Source organism: Oppia nitens, unplaced genomic scaffold (genome assembly GCF_028296485.1).
Source record: "Oppia nitens isolate AA-2021 unplaced genomic scaffold, nextdenovo-longstitch-racon4-pilon3 scaffold2_pilon_pilon_pilon, whole genome shotgun sequence".
In the NCBI taxonomy this organism is placed as follows: domain Eukaryota; kingdom Metazoa; phylum Arthropoda; class Arachnida; order Sarcoptiformes; family Oppiidae; genus Oppia; species Oppia nitens.
In genome coordinates this window covers 6,244,928-6,269,726 of record NW_026533210.1, presented here as the reverse complement: position 1 = coordinate 6,269,726, position 24,799 = coordinate 6,244,928, and the positions used below count along the sequence as shown (strand labels likewise).

The following is a 24,799-nucleotide window of genomic DNA, read 5'->3' as shown; positions in this document are numbered from 1 at the left end:
TTACGGTGCTATAATAACCAGATAATATGGCCAATAAAACATATTAAACAATATGAATAATGCGGGAAATAAAACCCGACTAAATATATCTATGTCTTCGGGTTTCATATTTCGATTTAATTTCGACTTCAATACGGTTTTTGATTCGACTTTATCGCTGTTTAATGTTTGCTTATTTACCTCAACCATCGATGTCTCAGCAATACATGAGTTGTTTTGTTTTGACTATTTTTTAAATAAATAAAAAACAAAATTGACATCAAATATATTATTTTAAGTTTAATATAATTAATAATTAAATAAAAATTATTGATTTTTTGTTTTGTTTAATTTGTTAAAAATAATTGACATTTTTGGATTGTTTAATAATACTATATGTATTATATTTATTTTTAAACAATTCAACTATTATTTATAAGTTTATAGAAAAAATTATATTTTAAATAAAATATGATGTTTTAAATACAAAATAAATATAATTAATTTTTAATTATAAAAATTAATCTTAACGTTACCTTTATTAAATTAAATTTTTATTATTTGTTTTTGTATTAATTTTTTTGTTTATAATTTGTTAACAGTGATAAAAAATATCCGCATTTTATAATAGTTTGATTAATTAATATAATTACAATCTTTGAAAACTGCAATCTTCAGGATCAACTTATAATCTAATAATAAATGTTTAAATAATTTATTTACTTATAGTATTAATAATTATATTATTATAATAATTCTTTATAAATTATTATTAATAATATTAATACAGTAATGTTTTTAAAATTAATTCATAAATATGTTGTAATAACATTATAATTCATATAAAAATTAAAATAAAAGTTTTATTATAAAAATATTTAATCGTCTTTAGCTTTTAAATGCATAGTTTATGGAGATTTTAATTTTAATATAATAAAATTCAGAGAAGAGAAAAAAAGGAAAAATTATAAATATATTTAATAATATAACTGTTTGACAATAATATAATTTATATGTAAAATAAATATTTTTATAAAATATGTTTTTGATCAATAATATAGGATATAATTATCAAAAAAATCCTTTTTATATTTTAAATATTATAAAGTTTACTATTGTGTTGTATTTGAAAACTTTGAACATAAATTAATGCAAAAATATTTATTTGGATGATTTATTTTTATTGAATAAAATTGATTTTTTCTTTTATTTTTTTTACATATTTAATGATTAGTAATATGTCCTTAATCTTGACTTCAATAAAAAATCAAGTCTTAGTTGTACTGATAGTTCAGTATAAAAATCAATTCAATTTTATAAATAAAAATAAATAAATAAAATTTTCAAATATATGCTATTATTTGTTAAGATTTTATTTATAATGTATGTAAATATATTTCAATAAATGATAATACTTTTATTTAACTGATGATAAATAATCTATGATAAATAAAGTACATTTTGTAAAATTTATCATAATCTATGTTTAACCAAAAAAACAAACAAATATTTATCTAAACTAAAAAACAAAATTTTTTTAGACGACATTTACAGTGTCTATATAGTAAATGTTAACTTTTAAATATAGTTATAGAGATTCAATAAAAAATATCGATCAATATATTTTTAGTATAGTATAATATATACTGTATAAGACTTAATATAATAGTATATTAATAATATATAAGTGCAAAATGTTGTTTTACAAAATGAAATACAGTTATACAGCAATTATTATAAATTTTATATTTTTGAACAATTATTAGAGTATAATATGATACTATTGATACAATATACTAGACTATTGAGTAAACACCTGTCTGCTTGAACATTACAAACTACAAATATTTTAAAACTTAAAAAATTAATCCTTAAATAATTAGCGATAATCATTTATTTTTATACTTACAAAAATAATAGTTTATAGTAAAAGTTATTTTTTATAAAAAAATATATTGTCTCTAATCAATAGTTTCAGCTTTACTATAGACTATATATATATAGAAATTATATACCTCTTGATATCGAAATGATTTGAGTTGATGTTTTTTAGCCTTTATCCGGCTCAGGTAGTTAACCAAAGTAAATTCCAACAGTGCTGTAAACACAAATATAGTACAGACACCCATCCATACATCGATAGCCTTGGCGTATGAAACGGGCGGCAAATTACTTTGAATACCGGCCCCTAAATCACATAATACGTTAACTACTAATATAATATTAGTATACAATAACAACTAATTTATTTATTTTTTTTTACTAAATTATGATAATTAAAGTGATTATACCTTTTGATGAGATAGTTAATAGTGTGGTAACGCCTAATGTAATTCGGGCCGGTATGGCCTCAACGTCCAACCAAAATGACACCCACGAGATGACAACAATTAGTATGGTTGGCAAATACGACTGAACCAAATGATAGCCCAGTGCTCGTTGCAGATAAAACTCAGCCTTAAGACAACTGTATTCTCCTAATGTTATTTGAAAAGGCATAAAATCTTATTAAAACTTTTTAAATGTAAATTTACAAACTTTAATAACATTATTACAGTACAAACCTATATGAAATGTTTCCTTACAGAGTGTTGTATTGACATTAGTGATCAAAAATTGCGGTAACTTTAGCTTATCATACAATTTGACGGGCGATATGTCCGACCACTTCAGCATCAGTTCACTCGTTGTTTTTGAAACTATAATTATGAAAGTGTTTTGTTTTTGTTGATATATAATAGTTGTTAATATTTTTTTCAACATCAATGGGTTATGTTATTAGTTTTATGTTGTTATTATTAGTAGTGGGTGATAGATCCTAGACAGACGAATTATATTATAACACTTTATACTTTACATATTCATTATATTTTAGTGATTAATTAAAACAACATAACTATATAATGAATTATTTGAATCATCTAATAAGCTTAGGAAGAGATCAAAGTTTTTATCTCACATTATCAAAAAATAGTGAACATGACGATATATCCACATTAGAAGTTAACTTAGAAACTCCATATGAATATGGTTCATCAAGATTAAAAGTTAGTTTAAGTGAAATATCATATACACCAACATGGCAAACTTTACCTTCTGATGAAGAAATATATTTTAAATATTGGAATCAAGAAAAAAAAATTATTGATCAAACACAAAAAATTAAAATAAAAGCAGGTAATTATACAATGCAAACTTTATGTAATGAAATCAATAACAAATATAATGAATTAATAGAAAAAACAAATATAGGTTATGTATTAAAAGAAGATCAAAATAAATATAAGATAACAAAAAAACCAAAAATACAAGTAAACAATTTTAAAATTATATATTATCCAGGTGAACTTGAAGATAAATATTTTATATTTCCAGTATTCTCTAATGTATTAAGTAATATATTAGAAATAAAATCAACTTATATAACTTTTTTAACAAAAATATTAGAAATAAATTATAAAATGTCTAATTATGAACAAATTTCATTTTTATATGGTGGAGAAATAAAAAAATATATACCTAATGGTTTAACAGAATTTTATATTCAAATTGATAATTTAGTTTCAAATTTATATATTAATAGTAAAAAATTTACTAAAATTTTACAAAAAATTAATATACCAAAAATAGAAAATGATAATATGATTACACAAAAAATATTAGATCCTATATATAGTCAAGTAGTTGGAGAATTAGGAAAAAGTGGAAATGAATTAAAAAATATTAAAATAAAAATTCTTGAAAATATTGACGGAAAACTGTTACCATTTAACGGTGGAAAAATCTCGTTAACATTACATTTTATTAAACAAAATTAAATATATATTGTTTAGTTATAATGGAAGAATCATTTTTTTACACAATAACAACTGGTTTTAAAGACAGTAAGTCAACAATAAACGATACAATTTTAAAACAAAAAATTCAATTAAGTAATAATAAAAAATGGCAAGTCGGTTTAAGTGAAATATCATATAAACCATGTTGGATGACATTACCTTCAGATCAAAACGTTTCATTACTTTACTGGGATTCAAAGGAAAACAAATTACTTGAATCTGAATGTGAAATAATATCTAAAGGAAATTATAACGTCCATGATTTAGTAGAAAAAATTTCAGAATGCTATGAAAAATTAATTATTACAAATACTAATGGTATTAAAAATATAAAAGGTGATAGTAATAAAATAAAAGTATCTGTAGAACCTAGAATATGGTTACAAAATATATACGATAGTAAATGTGATAAACAAGTGATATACGAACCTGGAGAAATAGATTATAGTAGTGCAATATGGCCTGTTTTTTCACAATGCTTAGGTAAAATATTATGTTTACCACCATGTCTAATATATCAAAAAGCATATCATATGGTTGATCAATATATAAATAAAAATAAAAAATACAGATTTAAAAATTTTTTCTATGGTGCTGTAGGTAATCACCCAAGAAACGGGCTTGATACATTTTACATTACTAGTAATATAATTAAATTTTCTTATTTGAATGGAATAGATAAACAAATTTTAAGACAAATTCATGTTCCATTTATAGATGATCATGTTAGACAAAACTCTGACATTATAGAATCATTTACAAATATACAGTATTCATCACTAGTAACAAATATATTCACAGATATAAATATCAGTGTCAAACAACTTTCTCATATTTATTTGGTTGAGCTACCATTAAATGATAATCATTTTACTTTCACATTACATTTCAAGTGTTTAGATATAAAAAATGAAAACTAAAAATTTTAATCGAAAGAGAAAAGTTCAGTTTTCAAATTTAGTCAAAGTTTATTTATTTGAAGATACAAATAAAGAAGATAGAGTCGGATATTGGCATTATGAAAGAATTAAAAGACTTATTTGGGAAAGTAAACTAAAAATATTACATAGTTTAATTGAACATATATTTATTAACAGATAAAAAGAAATTTTTATTGATTTTTAAATTGATGTATACAAAATTTTATAATCTATAATAATATAATAATATGTAATTTATAATTAAAACTTTTAAATATATGTATACAATTTTATATTTTATAAATAAAAAAAGCATTACAAAGAATTATATAATTGTTTAATTATTTTATCATTATATTGAGTATTACAACTAAATAAATTTATATAATTATGAAAAACTTTAAGATATTTTAATCTATATACAATAAAACCAACACAATATTCTCCACAAGTTATACAAGAGGTACATTGTAAAGTAATATTATTGTACTTAATACCATTCGGACAATAATTGTTTAAATAGTTTATAAATTCATTATACATAGGTGGCAATCCATATGAATCGAAGTATTCCCCAGTACCATTTATATTAATAATAATTGCTATCCAATGTTTCCCTGGTTCTGAAATTAAATCTGTATTAGCAATTAAACCAATAGGCTTTTGTTTTTTATAATTAAGATGAGGTAAGGTATTTCTTGCATAGACTCCAATAAAATTAGTAATATTATGTAATTTAGATATAATTTCTGTTGTAAATACCATATTTAACGATAATCCATAAAAACACTTTTGTCAGCATAAACACTTATTAAATTATCAAATTCTAAAAATAGTAGAGCATTAACAATAGTAGTTAGTGGATTAGCAAATCGTATTTCAAATCTCATAATACCTTCTCTAGGTAGATTTACATAACCAGATTCACTATATCCTTGCGATTGATCTTGACTTAAGTTAAATGCAAAAAATGTAAATCCATTTTTAAACTGTTCCTTTGTAATTTCCATTCGTGAGCGTCCATCATATTGATTAGATATTTTAAATAAATCTAGATATTCCCTACAATATTTATTATTATCAAAATTAGGTGTATATGCTCTTCGCGGTATTTGTTCGCCATTTACATAGCAAGCTATTGAGCTTACGTCATAATGATAAAAATTATATGGATTTTTAGTTAATGATCCACTAAATGCTTCATTGCTAACAAATGCTAAATAAACACGTCTAGGTAATGGTCCACGATCAATAACATTTTCTATATTTCTACTTATAGCTCCTGAATCAATTGTTACAGCTCGAACTTCAACTCTATTTAGTATATATTTTAAAGGACCAGTTTCAACAGCTCTTTTCTGTGCAGTTAAAATATCATCTGAAATTTTAAATTTTGATACATTTAAATGTATGTCTTCGAAATGTATTTTAGGTATTAAAGTTGTATCATTAGTCAAAAAATAAAACTCAGGTCTATTAGGTATTAAACGTAATCGTATTTTATTATCTCCAGTCAAAGTTCTATATTGCATAAATAAATCAATATGTAATTTACCTTCAATTTCCACTATTTGTCCTGTACCAGCAGGATCACCTGATTTTGATTTAATTAATGGTACGCGACTTGCTTGAGGAGAATCTATCTTATCTGAAGTCATTTTATCTTCATCAAATAATTCATATTGAAGATAAGTTTTTCTTGCATGAGGTGTAGACCAAAAAACATTTTCAAAATATGCTCTATACGGATATGTTTGTAGTGAAAGTGTAGTCTGAATATCGTTAATTGATAAATCTATTTGACTCCACAAAGAATGAAAAAAATTATTTACCAAAGATACTTTATTCCAATCGGCATCGGCTATATTTCCGTTGTTAGTTTTACTTAATTTTACTCTAAAAATTACAGATAGTGTTGTATCATTTAAGCGAATATATTCTTTTTCACTTGTGTTGAAAATAAATTCAACATGTCCACCATTATTTAGTTGAGCAATAGGTCTTATTTCTTCAATGTATGTTGATGTTATAGAATTTTGAACAGGCGAATTAGAGTAAATGTCTAATTCAGGTAACGGTACTAAAGGGCTTTTTTCGTTTACTAGACTCATGTTTAACCAAAGATTGATTGAAACTTTTTGTGAGTACGTCTTGTAGTGCGTCTCTTTTTATACGTTTTTTTAATAGTACATTTAGATTTTTTAGCCCGCCTTTTTCGGCCACTTCGTCTCTTCCCTTGACCTGTTTGTGCAAATTTCATTGCTCGTTTACCCGCGTCGTTAAGTACTGTATTGCCTAATGCTTTACCTCTTGTTTTCAATGATTCGACAAAATTTTTACCATCAATTGCGTCTGTTGTAATATCTGCACCAGCATTAAATAGTTTTGGTCCTAAATATTTTAGTATAGGTAGTACTCCCTTATTGTATATAGAACTCATTATATCTGCAAAGCCATCACCTTTTTGAAATCTAATACCATTAAAACCTCCAATACCGGTACCTGCTTGATTAACGTAATAATTCAAGTAAGGGTTTGATGTCATTTTTATAATCTCTGGAGTTTTCTTTTAATCTAAAATGTAATGTTACAGCAGTATATCCAAAAGCAAAATCAATTGTTTGATCTTTATCGTCTTTAATATCAATTTCAATTGAATTAAATTTATGTAAAACTAGAGGATAATAATGTGGATTAGAATAATTTATTTCACAAGTATCACCAAAATCTTTGTTGTTAGGTATTTCTACTCGTCTTATGAGTGGTACTTCCTGATGTCCGACTAATACAGGTTCAATTAAATTACAATATACATAAAGAGAATTTATTGCTCCATTTAATGTTACTTCATGAAAACCTTCAATATAAACTTTATTTTTATTATCAAATACAGGTGCACTTCTTTTTTCTATTAAATGACTACTAGAATCTTCATCAATATTACCAACAGGGGGGTATGGTATAGAACCAAAACTATTTGGTAAAGCTTTTTTATAAGGAGATTTCGGTTCTTCTTTGTTAGATTCTGTAATTGTTTTTATTGGGTGTGAATTATGTGTAGTTGTGTTTGAATTTATTTTTATTTTATTATCAGTAGTTGTTGTTTGACTAATATTTGTTATTTCTTCATTATAATACAAATATTTATTAATATATTCAATATTTTGAGTATCAGGATATTGATTATGTTGTGAATCTGTTAATCCTAAAAATTGAGCTAAAAATAATGAAAATTGTGGATATAAATATTTATTATTTTTTGCACCTAATCTAATAACTATTTTATTAGCTTGTTTATTATAAATTAATTTTGGTGGATATAATATATTTAAATTTTTATTATTTTTTAAAAAATCATCATATATTTTATGTATTGCATCTAAAATATCTTCTACATCAATATAATTACCAGCAGGTAAATCATTATTTAATTCAATAATATTTTTTTCTTGATCAACAAAATTTATTTTTTGATCTTTCATAATATTGTACCAACTTTTTGTATATGATATATCTGTCAACGCAACTTCCCATTTATCGGAAATTTCAATAGATCTATTCAATCTTGTTATAAAATTTCCAATTTTATTTGAGATTTCTGTTGGATTTGTAGCAATAATATTACTGTTTAAATGAATATAAAAATTTTCTTTAGACTCCATATTTTTAATAAAATAAGACAAGTTATAAAAGTTAATGCACTGTTTATTTAAATAAAATTTATCAATTACAAAAAATTTAATACTTAATATAAATAATAAAAATATAACAAATATAAAATAATTTAGACTTTTACATAATTTATTTGTTTGAATCATTATTTTGAAAAGGCTTTAGCTTAGGATTAGGTAATATATAACCAATTGAACTTGACAGTAAGGCTGTCCAAAGATTTGTGTCGCCAGTATTTTTTGTAAGATTATATATACTAGTTGTTACTACAACAAGAATAACAATCATTTGAAATACAAATAAAATTAAACTTGATGTTGTTATTGCACAATCATTGGTTAATAAATTTACAGGTTTTGAATATGATCGAGTGGTATCCATTGATTGTGTTTCGCCGGCCAACCTTTCCATTTGATTAAAGCAAATTTTTTTCGGTTTACAGTCTTATATTTTACAATTTTTTCTATTAAGTATAATGTATTGTTGTCAACTATAACTTTTTGTAACTCTTCTGGATAAAATCTTCTATCTAGTGTTTCACCATCAACTTCAATAGTGTATAAAGGCTTTTTAGTTTTATGTAATACATTTTTTATAGAATATATCATATCAGACCATAATGGATAATATGTTCTATCAAATACTTTTAAATCATATTTTCTTCTTACTGTATCACCTATTTTAAATTTCGGTTTTTGTAAATTTTTCATATATAAATCTTTAATATTATTCGTTTTATATAAATTATAAAAAATTATGTGTTCATCATCTTTTCTCACTTTACTTGGAGCCATTTTAATACTTCGATGTTTAGAATTATTATATGAAAAAATAAAATTATCTAACTCATCAACATATCTATAAGTTTTTTGTTGTTTTGTAAAATGACGATGAATTTTTTGTTTAATAGTTTTATTTAAACGTTCAACCATAGCACATTTAATGTCAGTATTTTGGGTTGTAAAATAAATAACATCATGGTTATTGCAAAATTGTCTAAATAATTGATTATCAAATTCTCCTCCTTTATCTGAACGTATTTTAGTTGGCTTGCGTATTTTAAATATATTTTTAATTGCAAGTATGACAGCTCCAGCAGTCTTATTTTTCAAACATTTTGCAAATGCATATTTTGAAAAACTATCAATAATCATTAATACAAATTTGTATCCATCATTTTCACGTGCAAATTCTTTCATATCAAGTAAATCAATTTCCCATTGTTCGTCAATATAAGAAACAATTATTTTGTTGCGCGTAAATCTTTTTCTAACTGGTTTATGTAATGTATAACTCAATTGATGTGCCAACCAATCTTTAACGTTTTTAAATGTGATTGAATTATCAATTTGCTTTGCATATTGATATAATTTATTTACACTTGAGTAAGATGCTGGATGTTTTGTATTGTAATAAATATTTGATAATAATTCATTCATCGTCACTTTCAAACGGAATGTCCCACTTTGTTTTTTTATAATTGTCAATTTCACTTTCTGAATATTTTCTTTTTAATGCTGTCTTTTCATTATTAATATCATCTATAACACTATTGTTATTATTAGATTTTGTTGCAATATCACTAATAATGTTATTTACTTTATCGTGTTTTGACTTTTGCAAATTTGTAGCTTCTGAAAAATCAGTTTGTGAATAATTATCAAGTATATTATTTAGTTTATTTTCAATATCTATATTTGATGTTTTATTTTTTTGAGTAAAATTTGGTTGTTCTTTAAACTCAATATTATTATTATAATTATTATTATATAAATGTTGTAATTTATTTTTTATTTCTTCATTTACAATATCACCTGGATTAATTTTTGCATCATATAACAATTGAATAAGATCATTAATTCCTTTAGCAGAACGACTTTTTTGTTGAGTTAAATTTAAAATTTTTGCAATATTTGTATTTGTATCGTAAGACCCATTAATAGTTTTAATATTTAAGTTTTCATCAAATGCATCTATCTTTGCTAATTTCAAAACTATTTTTAGTATACGTTTTTGTTTATCCATATATTTTGTTCGTGGAATTTTTTTTATAGAGTCATTAATAGCTATATTATTATCATCATTAACAATTTCAAGATCAATTGTATTGTCTGTAGCATTTTCTCTATCATAAGGATAAATAACCATTGGTTCTTCAGACATTTTAAAATTTATCAATTAATTTCGATGCTACGGCTGTTATTATTGGTATAAGAAATGGTATAAACCAACCGTTACCCGCTTGTTCTATGAGTTTTTGTCGTTTTTTAGAACAATTTCTATTTTTTTTACAACAAAATTGTTTTAATAATGGAGTATATTTTGTTTTTAATTTTTTTTGCTTACTATCCAATTCAACGTTTGAATTCAAAATGTTATGTGATATTTCTTGAAGCGCATTATATACTGTTTTTTCTTTACTTAATTCTTTCATAACTTTTTTACGTATGGGCGGAGTCATATTGTTAACCAGTTTCAAAACAGGTATTGATTTTTTAAGACTGTTTGATATTTTATTCATCGTTTATTGTATTGGTAAAAAAATTGGACAAAAGCTATGTTTTTGTGCTAAACTAGAAGGTAGTTCTTCTCTAAAAATACGCGTTCTAATTCTATATAAATCAATAGATCTTGGATGTAGATCAATAACTATATATCCAAATTTATTATTTTTAAAAAAATCAATAACTTTTTTTTTATTTTTAATGTAAATTTGATTTAATAAATTATTTAATTGAAAAGTATTTCTAAGACCTTTTGTCATTGTAATATATTGTGCATTACGACTAATTGTTAACATATGTTTATTTTTATTTGTCAAATTTTGAACAATTAACACAATACTTATATTATTATGATGTGATTGTTTTATAAATAAATCTTTAACATCTTCAGTAATGTCATCCATTAAATCATCTAAAATAACTAAATCTATTTTATGTTCAATTAATGTATTAATTTTTGGTACACCTTTATAATAAATTATTTTAGTATCTAAATATTTTTCATAAAAATTTATACTATTTTCTTCACTAAAACACCATAAAATTGTAATTGAATTTTTATTAACAGTTATTAAATTTTTCCAATTTTGTATTAATAATTTCACATACCTTGTTTTTCCACTTCCGGTCATTCCAGCAACAATAGCTGTGAAAGGGTGTTTAAATTTTATTTCTTCTAAACACATAGTTCATAAATTACAATCACTTAAAATTTTGTTGGAATGTTTTAACAAATAACTATACTCTTCCCAATCAAATACTAAGCCTTTTAATATAAATGTATCATAATAAGACAATCCATATTTTTTATATATCGTTACATAAAAAGGATTTGAAAATTTGGAAATAATTAATGTATATTCATTTTTTCTGATTTGAAATGTATTTTTATTTTCATTTGAACTTAAAAAATATAAATACATTGATTGAAAATCTTTAGGTAAAATATAAAATTGATTATTTGTTTTGTTTATTTTATAATTATAAAATAAAATATTATTTATAACTTTTTCATTTATTGATATTTCTATAATGTAAGTATTATCTTCAATATATTTATATAATGATATATATTTTAATTGATTATTTATGTTGTTTGTGTTAAATAATTCAAGAGAATATAAGTGTATAGGTATAATTGTATTTTGTGTGATATTTTTTGTGTTTTGTGTAATAATGTTAATATCTTTTAAATGTAGTGTGTTTTGTTTTATATTAGTATTGTTTTGTGAGGTATGTAGTGTTACATTTGTAGAGTTTATAATATAAAAGTTATGTAAATTAAAAAATAAAAAAATTATGTTATTAGTCATATATTTTAATAAAAGCGCTGACATGTTGACGACAATATGGGCAGGTTTTGAATGATGGTGCACAATAGGTACAGGTATATTTATGGCGACACGGTAAAAATACAACATTTTTTTTTGCTTGAAAACATATTGAGCAGTATTTATCTTCTTCACTATTATCTATATTTATTTTGAGTCCAAGATCATTTGTATAATCCAATTTATTTTTATTTTTTAAGTCAGAAAGTTTTTTTTCTTCAATTAGGTAGTCATCATCAATATTTAAATCATTGTTTTGATATTTGTAAATTAAAAAACATTTTGTATCAAAATCAGAAAATTTACTTGCTATTCTTAACATAGTCATAGTTTTATGGTAAAAATGATCGTGAATATATGTTCTTAAGTTTATTGAAGTAACACCTCTTCTTTTGTGACACATATCTTCATTTAATTTAATAAGTGAACAAGTATTATTATGTGTAATGTGTTCAATCCAAGGGTCGTCTTCGGGTCGAAAATGTTCTAATCCAAGTCCACAAACATAACATTGTACTTTGTCTGTAGTAGAGCATACAGAAAAAAATCCAGCAAATGCCATATCTTCGATTTTAAAAGCTTTATATTTCCATATTGGTTTATCGAATGTAGCCTTACGTATATCTACAGATCTATATTCATCGGCAAAAAGAGGCTCATCATGTTCAATAATATTATAATAAAAAGTATGTCTGCATGAAAAGTTACTAAAATATAAATTCTTAGTTCTGAGTCTTTCAACTGTATCAAAACCATCCATAATCATAAATGATAAATATTATTATATTTATATTGTTTTTATATAGTTAATTTTTAAGATAGATATATACGCCTTTTTCCAGTCATTGGTCCTCTGCACGTAGGACATACTGTTGTTTGTGTTGCGCAATCTGCGCAAATGATTGCATGTCCACAATCAAATATTACGTTGATTTCATTTTGTAAACAAATTTTGCATTGGTGAGATTCGTTATTAGTAGGAGATGTAGTAAAATTATTTGATGGTAAAACATCACTTGATGGTATATTTCCACATTCATTTTTTTGTGCAAATCTGCAATTAGGCGAAACTAGTAAATGCATATTGTCAATATCGCATTCAGGTGTTATGTTTCCAACAACTACTCGGCAAAAAGCACATTGAATTATGCATCCCAATAATGTGTAGAAAAAGCCCTTTTTTGCTAATATATTTTTAAAATCGTTTTGATAATAAAATGGATAATGTTCATTAGTAAATGTTTTTAATCTCATTTTTTCTCTTCTTACGGCAAAAAATAAATATTCAATATCCAGGACTCTTTTAGAATAACCAATGCCTGGTACTAACATAGGTGCATGCAAAGCACAAAGTCTTCTGTCCACTCCATTAGGTGTTGTTAACATTTTTGGTTTATCAAAATCAAAATTCCTTAATACATTAGGTGGTTCTGTTCGATAAAACCAATCAGTATTAGGTAACTGAGGTTTTCCCAATATTGTAACATATTGATAATCAGGTTGTATATTATCTCTAATACTGACATCTATTCCTTGCAAAAATGGGCAATATGGTGATTTTTCTAAATGTTTTTTATGAATATTTTTTACATTTGTTATGGATAATGTTTGATTACATGAAAAACAAACAAATGATTGAAGTTTTTTATCTGCATAAAATCCAAGAGATGCTGCTTTAAATTTTTCTGGAATGTTTATATCCAACATTGTAAATTTTCTGACACTTTCATGTCTCAACAATTCATGTCTTATATAATAGTTAGCCATCCCAAGTATCAATTGAGTTTGTGATCAAAAATAAACTACTGCTTTAAACATTATGTTAGTCTTTATAACCAAAAGGTCTTGTAGTATAGTCGCTTCTGAGTATGCGCTTATCGTAAACCAATTGAAATGCTTTAAAATATTGTTTTGTATGTATGTCACTCCATCTATTAATACAAAATTGTGTTTGTGGTATATTTAGTGTTGAAGATTGTTTTTTAATATAATCGTCAATTATTTTTTTCATAGATTCAAAATTTATTATTTTATTTGTTTCAAAATTTAATGTAAATCCTTTTATTTTCATTTCATATTGTATTTTATTTAAATTGGGATAAAATATTTCATAACTATAATTTTTAGGACCACAAGATAAAAATTTAGTTATAWATGTATCTTTATCATTAATATTATCAATTTCATTTTTAAATTCACCTAAATAGTTGCCTGTTTTTGGTTTTTCTTCATATGATTTTGCAGAAAATATTATTGAATCAGTATCAACATAAAGACAACGATTGCCTAACTTTTGCATTTCATCAAATAATTTTAATCTTGCATAGCTTGTAACAAAGGCAGCTATAACTACATTTGTATCGTATAATTTTTCTATAAAATTAATTTTATTTTTGTATTTTACTTGAATCATATTATCGCCAATTAATAATATATCTTCAATGCTGTATTTATTATTTGTTAGTAAAGAAAAAAAACTTTCTGGTGATGTTATATATTCAGTTTTTGATAAATTATTTAAATTTTGACCAAACTTTCCCCAAAAACTATTAACAACTAACTTAAATAAATTTCTTTTTCCAGGATTTTGATTTATATTATTTTTTTCTAATAAAATATTTTCTTTAATATAATATTCATTTAAAAATTTATTTTTATCATTATCTGTAGTTATATTTGATGGCCAATCTGATCCTTCTATTTTACCTTTAATGCAATCATTTATAAAATTACTAAATAAATCTCCCATTTTCTCAAAATGCCATACTTCAAAAAGATTCAAAATTTTATAACCGTATAATATAGCTATTTTTAGTTCAGGAGTTGTCCATACTCCTATTAAAAATTTATCACTTTGTGAATGATTACAAATATAACATTTTTCTACTGCGCATGTATAACAGAGTGTGAAAATTAATTTGTTATTAATTCTACATGGTAATATAGGATATAACAAATTATTTGGAGGTAGAATTGCACAAAATACTAAACCATTATAATTATCTATGTTTTTATTATTAAATTCACTAATTTTTATCGGATGTCCTATTGGAAATAATTTAGTTTTACAAATATAAGGATATAAACTTGTAAAATCATAATAATAAATTTTTTCACCAAAATCGACTTTATGATATAATTTAAATGCGTTAACTCTTCCCCCAAAAAAAGCTTCTCTTGGATGTAATAATGGATGAAATTTTCTGTTTTTATAATTTCTTAAATGTTGTTTAAAAAATAAATCTATTAGTTTACTATTTTTTCTAATAATATTTAATTCACATTCCCATATAACTGTTAATTTTATATTTTTTTCTTTTAAAAAGTTTTCTTTTTTAATTGTATTTTCATATAACTCATTCATTGATTTATTTACTTTACTATTAAAAATTGTATATCTATTACCTTGATAACATTTTTTACATCCATGATAGAAACATCCATAAAATTCAAATACTTCATTTAATTCTGGAATATAGCCATCTATATAAAATATAAATAATTTATATTCTCGTAATATTTTAAAATTTCTATTAAGTTGCATATAATCTAGCCATGCATTTGCAATATAAGAGCTGTTTCGATTATTATTAAATTTACTTTCATCAATAATAGCAATTTGTTTTGGTAACAAATAATTTGTTTTAAAAACTTCTAATACACTTTGTGGTAAAGTAATACATCTTGTAAAGCAATCAATATTAAAATATAGTTTCCACAAGTCTCTAAAAATCATTACCGATCTCATTAATATTGAAACATCTTGTTTACAATATTTTTCAATTTCAATTTGAAAATCAAAAGAATTATTTTTATTAATTTCATACCATTTTAAAAAATTATTTCTATCATTTATTTTCATTGTATTTATTCCATAATATTTCAAATCAGGTAATGAATTTAATATTTTAAACCAATTTTCAGGTTTATTAAAACTATGTGGAAAATCGCCTTTAGATATTTGTAAACCAAATGTTTTTGGTAAACTTTTTAATGGCATAGGTAAAAAATTTAATGAATCAATAAAATGATAATTTTTTACTTTTAGTGATAATATTTTTGAACCTTTTTTTAAAACATTTGGTTTTATGTTATTATCGATAAAATGTTTTAAAATAAAATGACAATCATATGATTTAGCATTATGAGCTATTACTTTAAATAAAATATTATTTTTAATATTATTTTTTATTTTAAAATTTTTTATAATTATATTTAAATCATTTAATAAGTATTTTAAAAATAAGTTTACGCAATTTATACCTTTAAATGATAATGTATTTGCGGTACAAAAATTACAATAATTAACTAATTTATTTTTATAATTTTTGTCCCAACAATTATCACAAACTATTGAAATACAACATAAATTAGGTATATGAATTTTATTTTCAGTTTCAATAAATGTTTCAAAATCATAAAAAACAAATATTTTAAAATAAGTGTCTGCAGTTTGTATAGCGCTTTTATTTAATTGAGAAACATAACAATCATGGTAACTTATTGAAACTAATTCATTACAATTATTACATTTTTTTAAATTACAAAAGTGTTTAGTATTTTTATATAATTTATTACATTCTGTACAATATTTGTAATTATTGCAAATTTTATTATTTATATGATTGTTATAACATGACACAGATATAAAATATCTTTTACATAAATCACAATCTATATTTTCTTCATAAACACATTTATTTTGTGTAAAACAAAATTTGCATGCGTAAGGACATATATGGCCACATATATTCATATAACCTTTCATACATTTTTTACAAAAATAATTACATTTTAAAAATGCTTTTATTGATAATAAAGAATCTGCGTGATTATTTATAATTTGAACAAATATTTGTTTATCTGCATAAGGACCAATGAACAAATATATTTTTGGTGGACTGACAATAATTAATTGATATGAATTTCCTAAACATTGTTGAAAACTATTAAATGTAGAATATTCATAACCTATATTTTCTTTTTTTAAACCTGCTTTTTGAATTAAATTTAATGCTAAAAGTGTTTGTATTTTACCTGTATCTTCTCTTATTCTACGCCAATTATTACCTTTCATACCATCAACATGAGCTTTAGAAACAACTATAGCTCTTGGTAAACATAAACCATCACCAACAACTTTAACTACTTTATTTGAATTATGTCTCCATGTATTGATATCATAAAATGAATCATTTGTTAAATGACGACCTCCAATACGTGGAATTTTTACACAAATAATTTCAAATTCTAATAAACCGTTTAATAAAAATTCATTTTTACTTTGGGTTACTCTCAATATTTCATTTAAAAACATATTTATATCAAAATCTTTTTTATATTTAAATGGTAAATATATTTCCCTATCTAATTCAGAGTTTTTTAAAGATAATCTTATCATATCATTATCATCATAATTACTTAAAATTGCAATAATTATATTATCTAGTTTTTCTGATATTTCATCAATTATGTTAGACAAAGAAATTTCTGTATTTTGTAATTCATAATAAATATGTATCGTAAGTTTTTTACATTCAGTATTAAACTTACGGCTATGAAAATTGTTTTCATTAATAATTTCTGCGTGCATAAACTCTGACATTTTTAATTTTCAACTAAAACTAAAATATCTTTAATAATTGGAAAATATTGAGTATTTTCAAAATAATCATTAAAAAATGTATTTACATCGTTAACGCTGTTTTTAATTTCAGGAATATTGATTTGTGTTTCACTCAATCTATCTTCAATTTTCACATTAAGTAGATTCATAAAAAATTCTAAATGCTTAATAAATGTTGATTCAAATTCAATATTATTTATTTCGTTTTTAAATAATTCATTTTGAACTTTATTAGGATCGCAATTATATTTATTTTTTAAAAAAACTCCAAAGTCAAAAATGAATAAACTTTTAACAAAATTACTGAGCTTTATTGAGTTCATTTTTTGATTATGAAATATAAAATTGAAAATATATTCAAACTCAAGTATTTTAGAAATTTCAACAGCATCTAAAGTAATTCCAAAACATTTATCCATATCAACATTACCTATACAAAACTTACTTTCATTTATTTTAGTCCAAAGTAATGTTCTTCTTGAAATCAAACTTGACCACTCTTTTTTTAATTTTATACAATTCATAAACCATTCATACTCTACGCTACTTAGACTTACTGTAAATGGAGTAGTTGATGCAGTAAAATTACATATATCCATTTTTAAAAAATTATTAATTATATTTATGTCATTTCTGAATGTTTTTATTTGGCCGGAAATTAACTTTAACTTTTTTGTACATAATTTATTATTTAAAAGTTTTTCAGATATTACAATATTAAAAAGATCTTTAAATTCCATTTTTTATAAAAGATTAAATATATATATAAAATAATTATATAAATAAAAATCAGTAAAAGTTATTTGTAATAAACAAAATGTTGAATGAGTTTATTTAATAGATATGTCCACTTTATATATTGTACCAAATGAGAAAAGTCCGCCTTCACAAGAAACGTATGCTGTTAAACCAGTTAATAAAAACGGGTTATTTGTAAACAGGTTTCATAAACAGTTTAATTACGCGTAGTATAGATTATTGGTTATAAGTATACAAGATGAGTTAAAAATATTTACTGAAAATTCAAATTATTCAAAAATTAATTATATGTAAATCATATAAAGTATATTTTACATTTAAAGTAGTCCATCATTATAACTTGGAATAATTATTTGATTATTAGGTAATCGGCATTTTATGTGTGCTGGTAATGTATCAAAATCGTAGTTTCCATAATTATATACATTTTCATCAAAATATGGAATTAAATTGATTAATTCAACTATTACTTTATCATTATTTATTAATTTTATTTTTTCTTGAAACAATTGAGCGTAATATTGTATAAAAATAATTTCACTTAATATATTTTGATAATAACTTGATGTAATTTTAATACAATCAGAAACAGTATAACCACATTTTAAAAAATATAATAACATATAGTTATATATAACAAAATCAAAACATGTGTTTTCTATATCAACTTTAATATTAATCATTGAATTAGTCTCGTATTGTGTATTAATATTATATATATAGAGAAAAAGCTCTGCTTTCTGTTGATATACATCTAATGATAGATTTATATTATTTATTATACTTATTCTTTCATTACATTTATTTATATGATATAAATATTCTGTATAATGAAAAACTAAATAACAGTAAGGACAAATATCTTGATCTAAATAATCTATTGAAGTATTTAAAGGAATAGGCATTTTTAAATGTAAAATATTTTATTATTTATTAAAGAGTTTAAAGTACAAATGACAAAGTAAATATGAATAAAAAATATAAAGTCTATACATTTTTATAACAAAATACAAAAATCACACGCATGTGCAATAAAATAATTTTACCCGCCACCTATTTGTATAAATATTAACTAATTATACGTTAATAAAATAATTAAATATAAAAATTATGTATATGAAATTATATAAGTATAAAAGGATAATCAAATATTAATAAGCTGTATCAATATTATAGATGTCATCATTTCGAACTCGTCCATCCTCAATAACCATAAACTCTTCTAATACACCAATTTCATTTTCTATGGTATATATACCATCACATAATTCACTCACAATGTCACGTTCATTTATTAGATGAATTTTTACTATGTGAGGTAAATGTTTATTTATGTAATCACTGTTAATTATGTCAATTTTTTCTTTCATTAAAATTGCAAAAAATTCATAAAATAATTCTTTAAATAGTCGAGGAAAACGAAAATATTTAAATTCTTCACGTGATGGATAATATTGATTTTTTCTACTCCATTTTAAAAATTTGTAAATATCAATTGTTATTGTAGCAAGCAAAATATCATCTTCAAAATTAATATCTTTACTATTCCAAAATTGTTTTGTATTTATTTTATTGAAACCAAAAACATGTAGAAGTATTTCACAAAATTTTTGATTAACATTAAAACCAGAAATTTGATTTTTTCTAACAACACAATGTAAGATATGAGTTATAAAATAAACTAATGGAATTTTTTTGTAACAATATCTGCAAACATTATAGTCTTTATAACATAAGATATTACAATCAATTTGATGTTTATAAAATTTCATTTTTTGTTAAATTTATAATTTGGGCACGTGAAAAAATATTTTCCAATTCAATATTTTTAAAGTCTTCACATTTTAAAAATGGTATAATATTTAGATATTTATCATTTGGAAGTTCATTAATTTGAGTTAAAACAACACGTGTTATAGCATCGCTTTCGGTAAGAGCTGAATAAAAATGTCTATTTTGTGAAACCAAATCAAAGTGTTTGTAGATTTCAAGAGAATAATCTTTAATGTTGTAATCAAATTTAATTCTTTTATCATATATAATGTAGTCTAAAATGTATAACAAACAAATATATTGTTTATAATAACTATCATTTTCAATATTTTGTTCGTTACTTTTTTTTGACACACATAATAAAAGATGTTTTGTGCAATCTTTTTGTTCAATAAGTTTATTACATAAATTGCAAAATACCTCATAATAAACTTGTGTGAAACTCATGATTGACAAACTTAAAATGATTATTTTAGTAAAGAAGGAATGCTATTTAAACTTTAAATAATAAAACTGCGCATGTCAATAAATTAAATATGTAAAATATATAATGTAAATTTACAGCGCCATCTATATTGTTAATAATATAAATAACATTAATATATACTATTTAAATTATTTTTTAATAATTTTTCGGAATTGTAGATGGCAGTTAAAAATACAATTTTTATATATTTTATTACTTACTGAATATATATAATTTTTTAATGTCTTAATATACATTTATATTATATATATTTGAAATAAAATTTCACGCATCAAGTCTGTGAGACTTAGAAAAAATTGTTATAATTTTTAATTTTTACAAAACAAAAAATTTCAAAAAATTATTTTAATACTTTGCTACACATGGATTTTAAAAATATTTTTTATATGACTTAATATACATTTATATTATATATATTTGAAATAAAATTTCACGCATCAAGTCTGTGAGACTTAGAAAAAATTGTTATAATTTTTAATTTTTACAAAACAAAAAATTTCAAAAAATTATTTTAATACTTTGCTACACATGGATTTTAAAAATATTTTTTATATGACTTAATATACATTTATATTATATATATTTAAAATAAAATTTCACGCATCAAGTCTGTGAGACTTAGAAAAAATTGTTATAATTTTTAATTTTTACAAAACAAAAAATTTCAAAAAATTATTTTAATACTTTTCTACACATGGATTTTAAAAATATTTTTTATATGACTTAATATACATTTATATTATATATATTTAAAATAAAATTTCATGCATCAAGTCTGTGAGACTTAGAAAAAATTATTATAATTTTTAATTTTTACAAAACAAAAAATTTCAAAAAATTATTTTAATATTTTGCTACACATGGATTTTAAAAATATTTTTTATATGACTTAATATACATTTATATTATATATATTTGAAATAAAATTTCACGCATCAAGTCTGTGAGACTTAGAAAAAATTATTATAATTTTTAATTTTTGCAAAACAAAAAATTTCAAAAAATTATTTTAATACTTTGCTACACATGGATTTAAAAAATATTTTTTATATGACTTAATATACATTTATATTATATATATTTAAAATAAAATTTCACGCATCAAGTCTGTGATGTCTACTTATAAATAAGGCAAAATTAAATTTGAATAAAATATTTATTTTAAAATGCAAAAATATTTAAAAATACATAAACAATGATTATATAATTAAAAAAATAATGATAAAATATAAATGACAAAAAATATATAATTATTGAACTATATAATTTTGTTGACCCATAGCATTTTGTGCTATAATTTGTTGAATTGCCATTATAACTTCAGGAGCTAAAGTGAATTGCGGTGGCATTGTAGGGGCTACTGGCGGTGGAATAGCCACTTCATAAGATTGTGGAATTGGAGGCGGTGGTGGAGGTATTGCCAACTGTTGTTGTTCCATTGGATGTACAATTGGAGGTGGTGGTGGAAGTATTACCTGCTTTTGTGGTAATATAGGAGGCGGTAAAGGAATTTGCTGTGGTATTATTGGTGTTTGTAAACACATCTGTTGAGGTACAGCCTCCGGTTGTGACAAAGACACCAATGCTGAAGTAGAATCTGATGTTTCATCTTTTTGTCCATCAGTCAAGTCGATTATGTCATCATTACATTTGCGTTTACGTGGAGTAGAATCTTTAGCACCTGTAGGCCGTCCAAGTCTTTTTTGTGTACCTGAAGCGGAGGGTGTATGATCCAATAAAATTGATTGTTTTGGTGCAGATTTCATGCGTTCATCCCTTAAAATCGCACTTTGCTTCGCTTTCTGTTTAAAATAAAAATTGTTTTATTTAATTGTTAATACAATAATAATTACTATAATATTAAATTTAAAAAACTTTACCTCTAGAAGTATTGTTGTAGAAGTCGATAAACTGTTTGCATAATTTTTTTTTATTTGTGATGTTTGTTGTTTTGTCTAAAATTGTATTAAAAATTATTAATATTTTTATAAGTGTAATATATAATAACATAATATTTTAATACCTGAATGTTTTGTTTACGGTATTTAATTGGTGCTTTTACTGGTGTTTTTGTATGGCTGCGTTGTGATTGTTTTTGATAAATTACTTTATCAGTTGACAAACCTTCTCTTTCAATTAGAGTGTTGGCGGCTGCGTTTGCCTCATCAGAATGCAGGTCGTCCGGTTCTTCACTAACTTGGCTTTCAGAATCTGTTGAACTATCATCATCGGTGTCGCTGCTGTCAGACACTGTCTCACTTGATTTATAAATTTTTGTTTTTGTATTTTTTGATGTCTCCGCTGCAGATGTTTCAGTCAGTATGTGTGAAGCTTCACTTTGAACTTTACGTTTAATTGCTGAAAAAGGAGTCCATAAAAATTCTTTTCTGATGTCTTTTGCAGTAATATTTTTTGTACTTAGTTTATCTGAAAAATTTTAAAAATTATTAATTAGTATAAAAAATTATTATTAAAATTCATACTTATTGATTTTAATTTTTCGGATAACTCCTCTTTCATTCTATCCAAAATAAACTTAAGTTCTTCTTTGCCTTCAATATCTAAAAAATTATTTAAAAATATTATTTTTTCAAACAAAATATTTAATATAAAAACTTACGCATTTTGTATTTTGTTGTAGTTTTTTTTAAAACAACTAAAAACTATAAAAATATATATTAATTTTAAAAACAGATACTTTTTATAAAAAATAAAAATATTTATTAATTTTTAAGTTTATAGATATATTTTTAATAAATACTTTTTTGAATAGTTTAAATAGTTTTTAAGTAATAAAAATTATAAAATAGCTTTTGAATTATATAAACAGGTTTTTATAATTCAAAAAATATTTTAATTTTATTTCTAAGTTTTTAAACAAAAAATGAAAAAAAATTATTTTTGAATTATAAAAACTGGTTTTTATAATTCTAAACTACTTTATATTACATTTAGTATATAATACTATACCTTAAATGTGGTGTTTGTTGTCCTGTGTAGGTTAAGTGAATGGATAGCAAATAATACATGTATGCACTGATATAACTAGTTTAGCGCATGCGTACATCATTCATACCTTACTTGTGTGAGTTACTATGCATAGCTTTATTATAGCGTTGAGTGAGTTTGTGAGTCCCTTTTTTATGCATATTATGTACTGCGCATGAGTCATTGAGTCCCTTTTATAGCTTTATTAATATTAAATGTGAGTCATTGAGTCCCCTTTCTATAATTATATTATGCATTTATTTTTTTATTAAAAAAATTATTTCCTTGTATTTTAAATTATACTACAATATATTTTTAATATTTTTTAAATATTTTAAAAAAAAATTTCCACTCCCTTTTTTACTATCCCTAACTACTTTTTTTATTTTAATTATATAACTAAAATATATGTATATAATTTTTATATTGTAGTATAATATTATACTATTTTAAAAGAGTTAAAAAAGAGTTCGTCTGTCTAGGATCTATCACCCACTACTATTATTATTGATGATAATTATCTCTCTCTCTCTCTCTCTTTCTCTCTCTCTCTCTCTCTCTCTTTCTCTCTCTCTCTCTTTCTCTCTCTCTCTCTCTCTTCTCTCTCTCTCTTTCTCTCTCTCTCTCTCTCTCTCTTCTCTCTCTCTCTCTCTCTCTCTCTCTCTCTCTCTCTCTCAATTGATATCATTTCTGAAAACACATACGATTACTACTGTATTGGTGTGTATAGTAATTGGCGTTTTTTTGGGTGTAAACGAAATATAACAAAAAAAACAAAACAAAAAAGTTTCTGTCATTTTATATCAATTTACTAGAAAATCAATTGTATTGACAAAAACATTGACCAATAAATTAATATATAAAATGTCCTAACATTATATAAATTACACATCAGTGTCAATGCCGTGATCGCAACATAAG

At 23.0% G+C, this 24,799-nt stretch overlaps 1 protein-coding gene across 1 annotated transcript in view; it reads right to left on the bottom strand.

Moving 5' to 3' along the window:
- LOC128955901 (glycine receptor subunit alpha-2-like) overlaps window positions 1–24,799 on the bottom strand; it is a 32,229-nt gene continuing 7,430 nt past the window's right edge. Inside the window, exons 6-9 of the mRNA XM_054301579.1 lie at window positions 2,544–2,678; window positions 2,271–2,456; window positions 1,995–2,167; window positions 1–225 (exon numbers count right to left, since the gene is read on the bottom strand). Of these exons, the coding sequence (XP_054157554.1) occupies window positions 1–225; window positions 1,995–2,167; window positions 2,271–2,456; window positions 2,544–2,678 (719 nt within the window). The remainder of the gene's footprint in view (window positions 226–1,994; window positions 2,168–2,270; window positions 2,457–2,543; window positions 2,679–24,799) is intronic.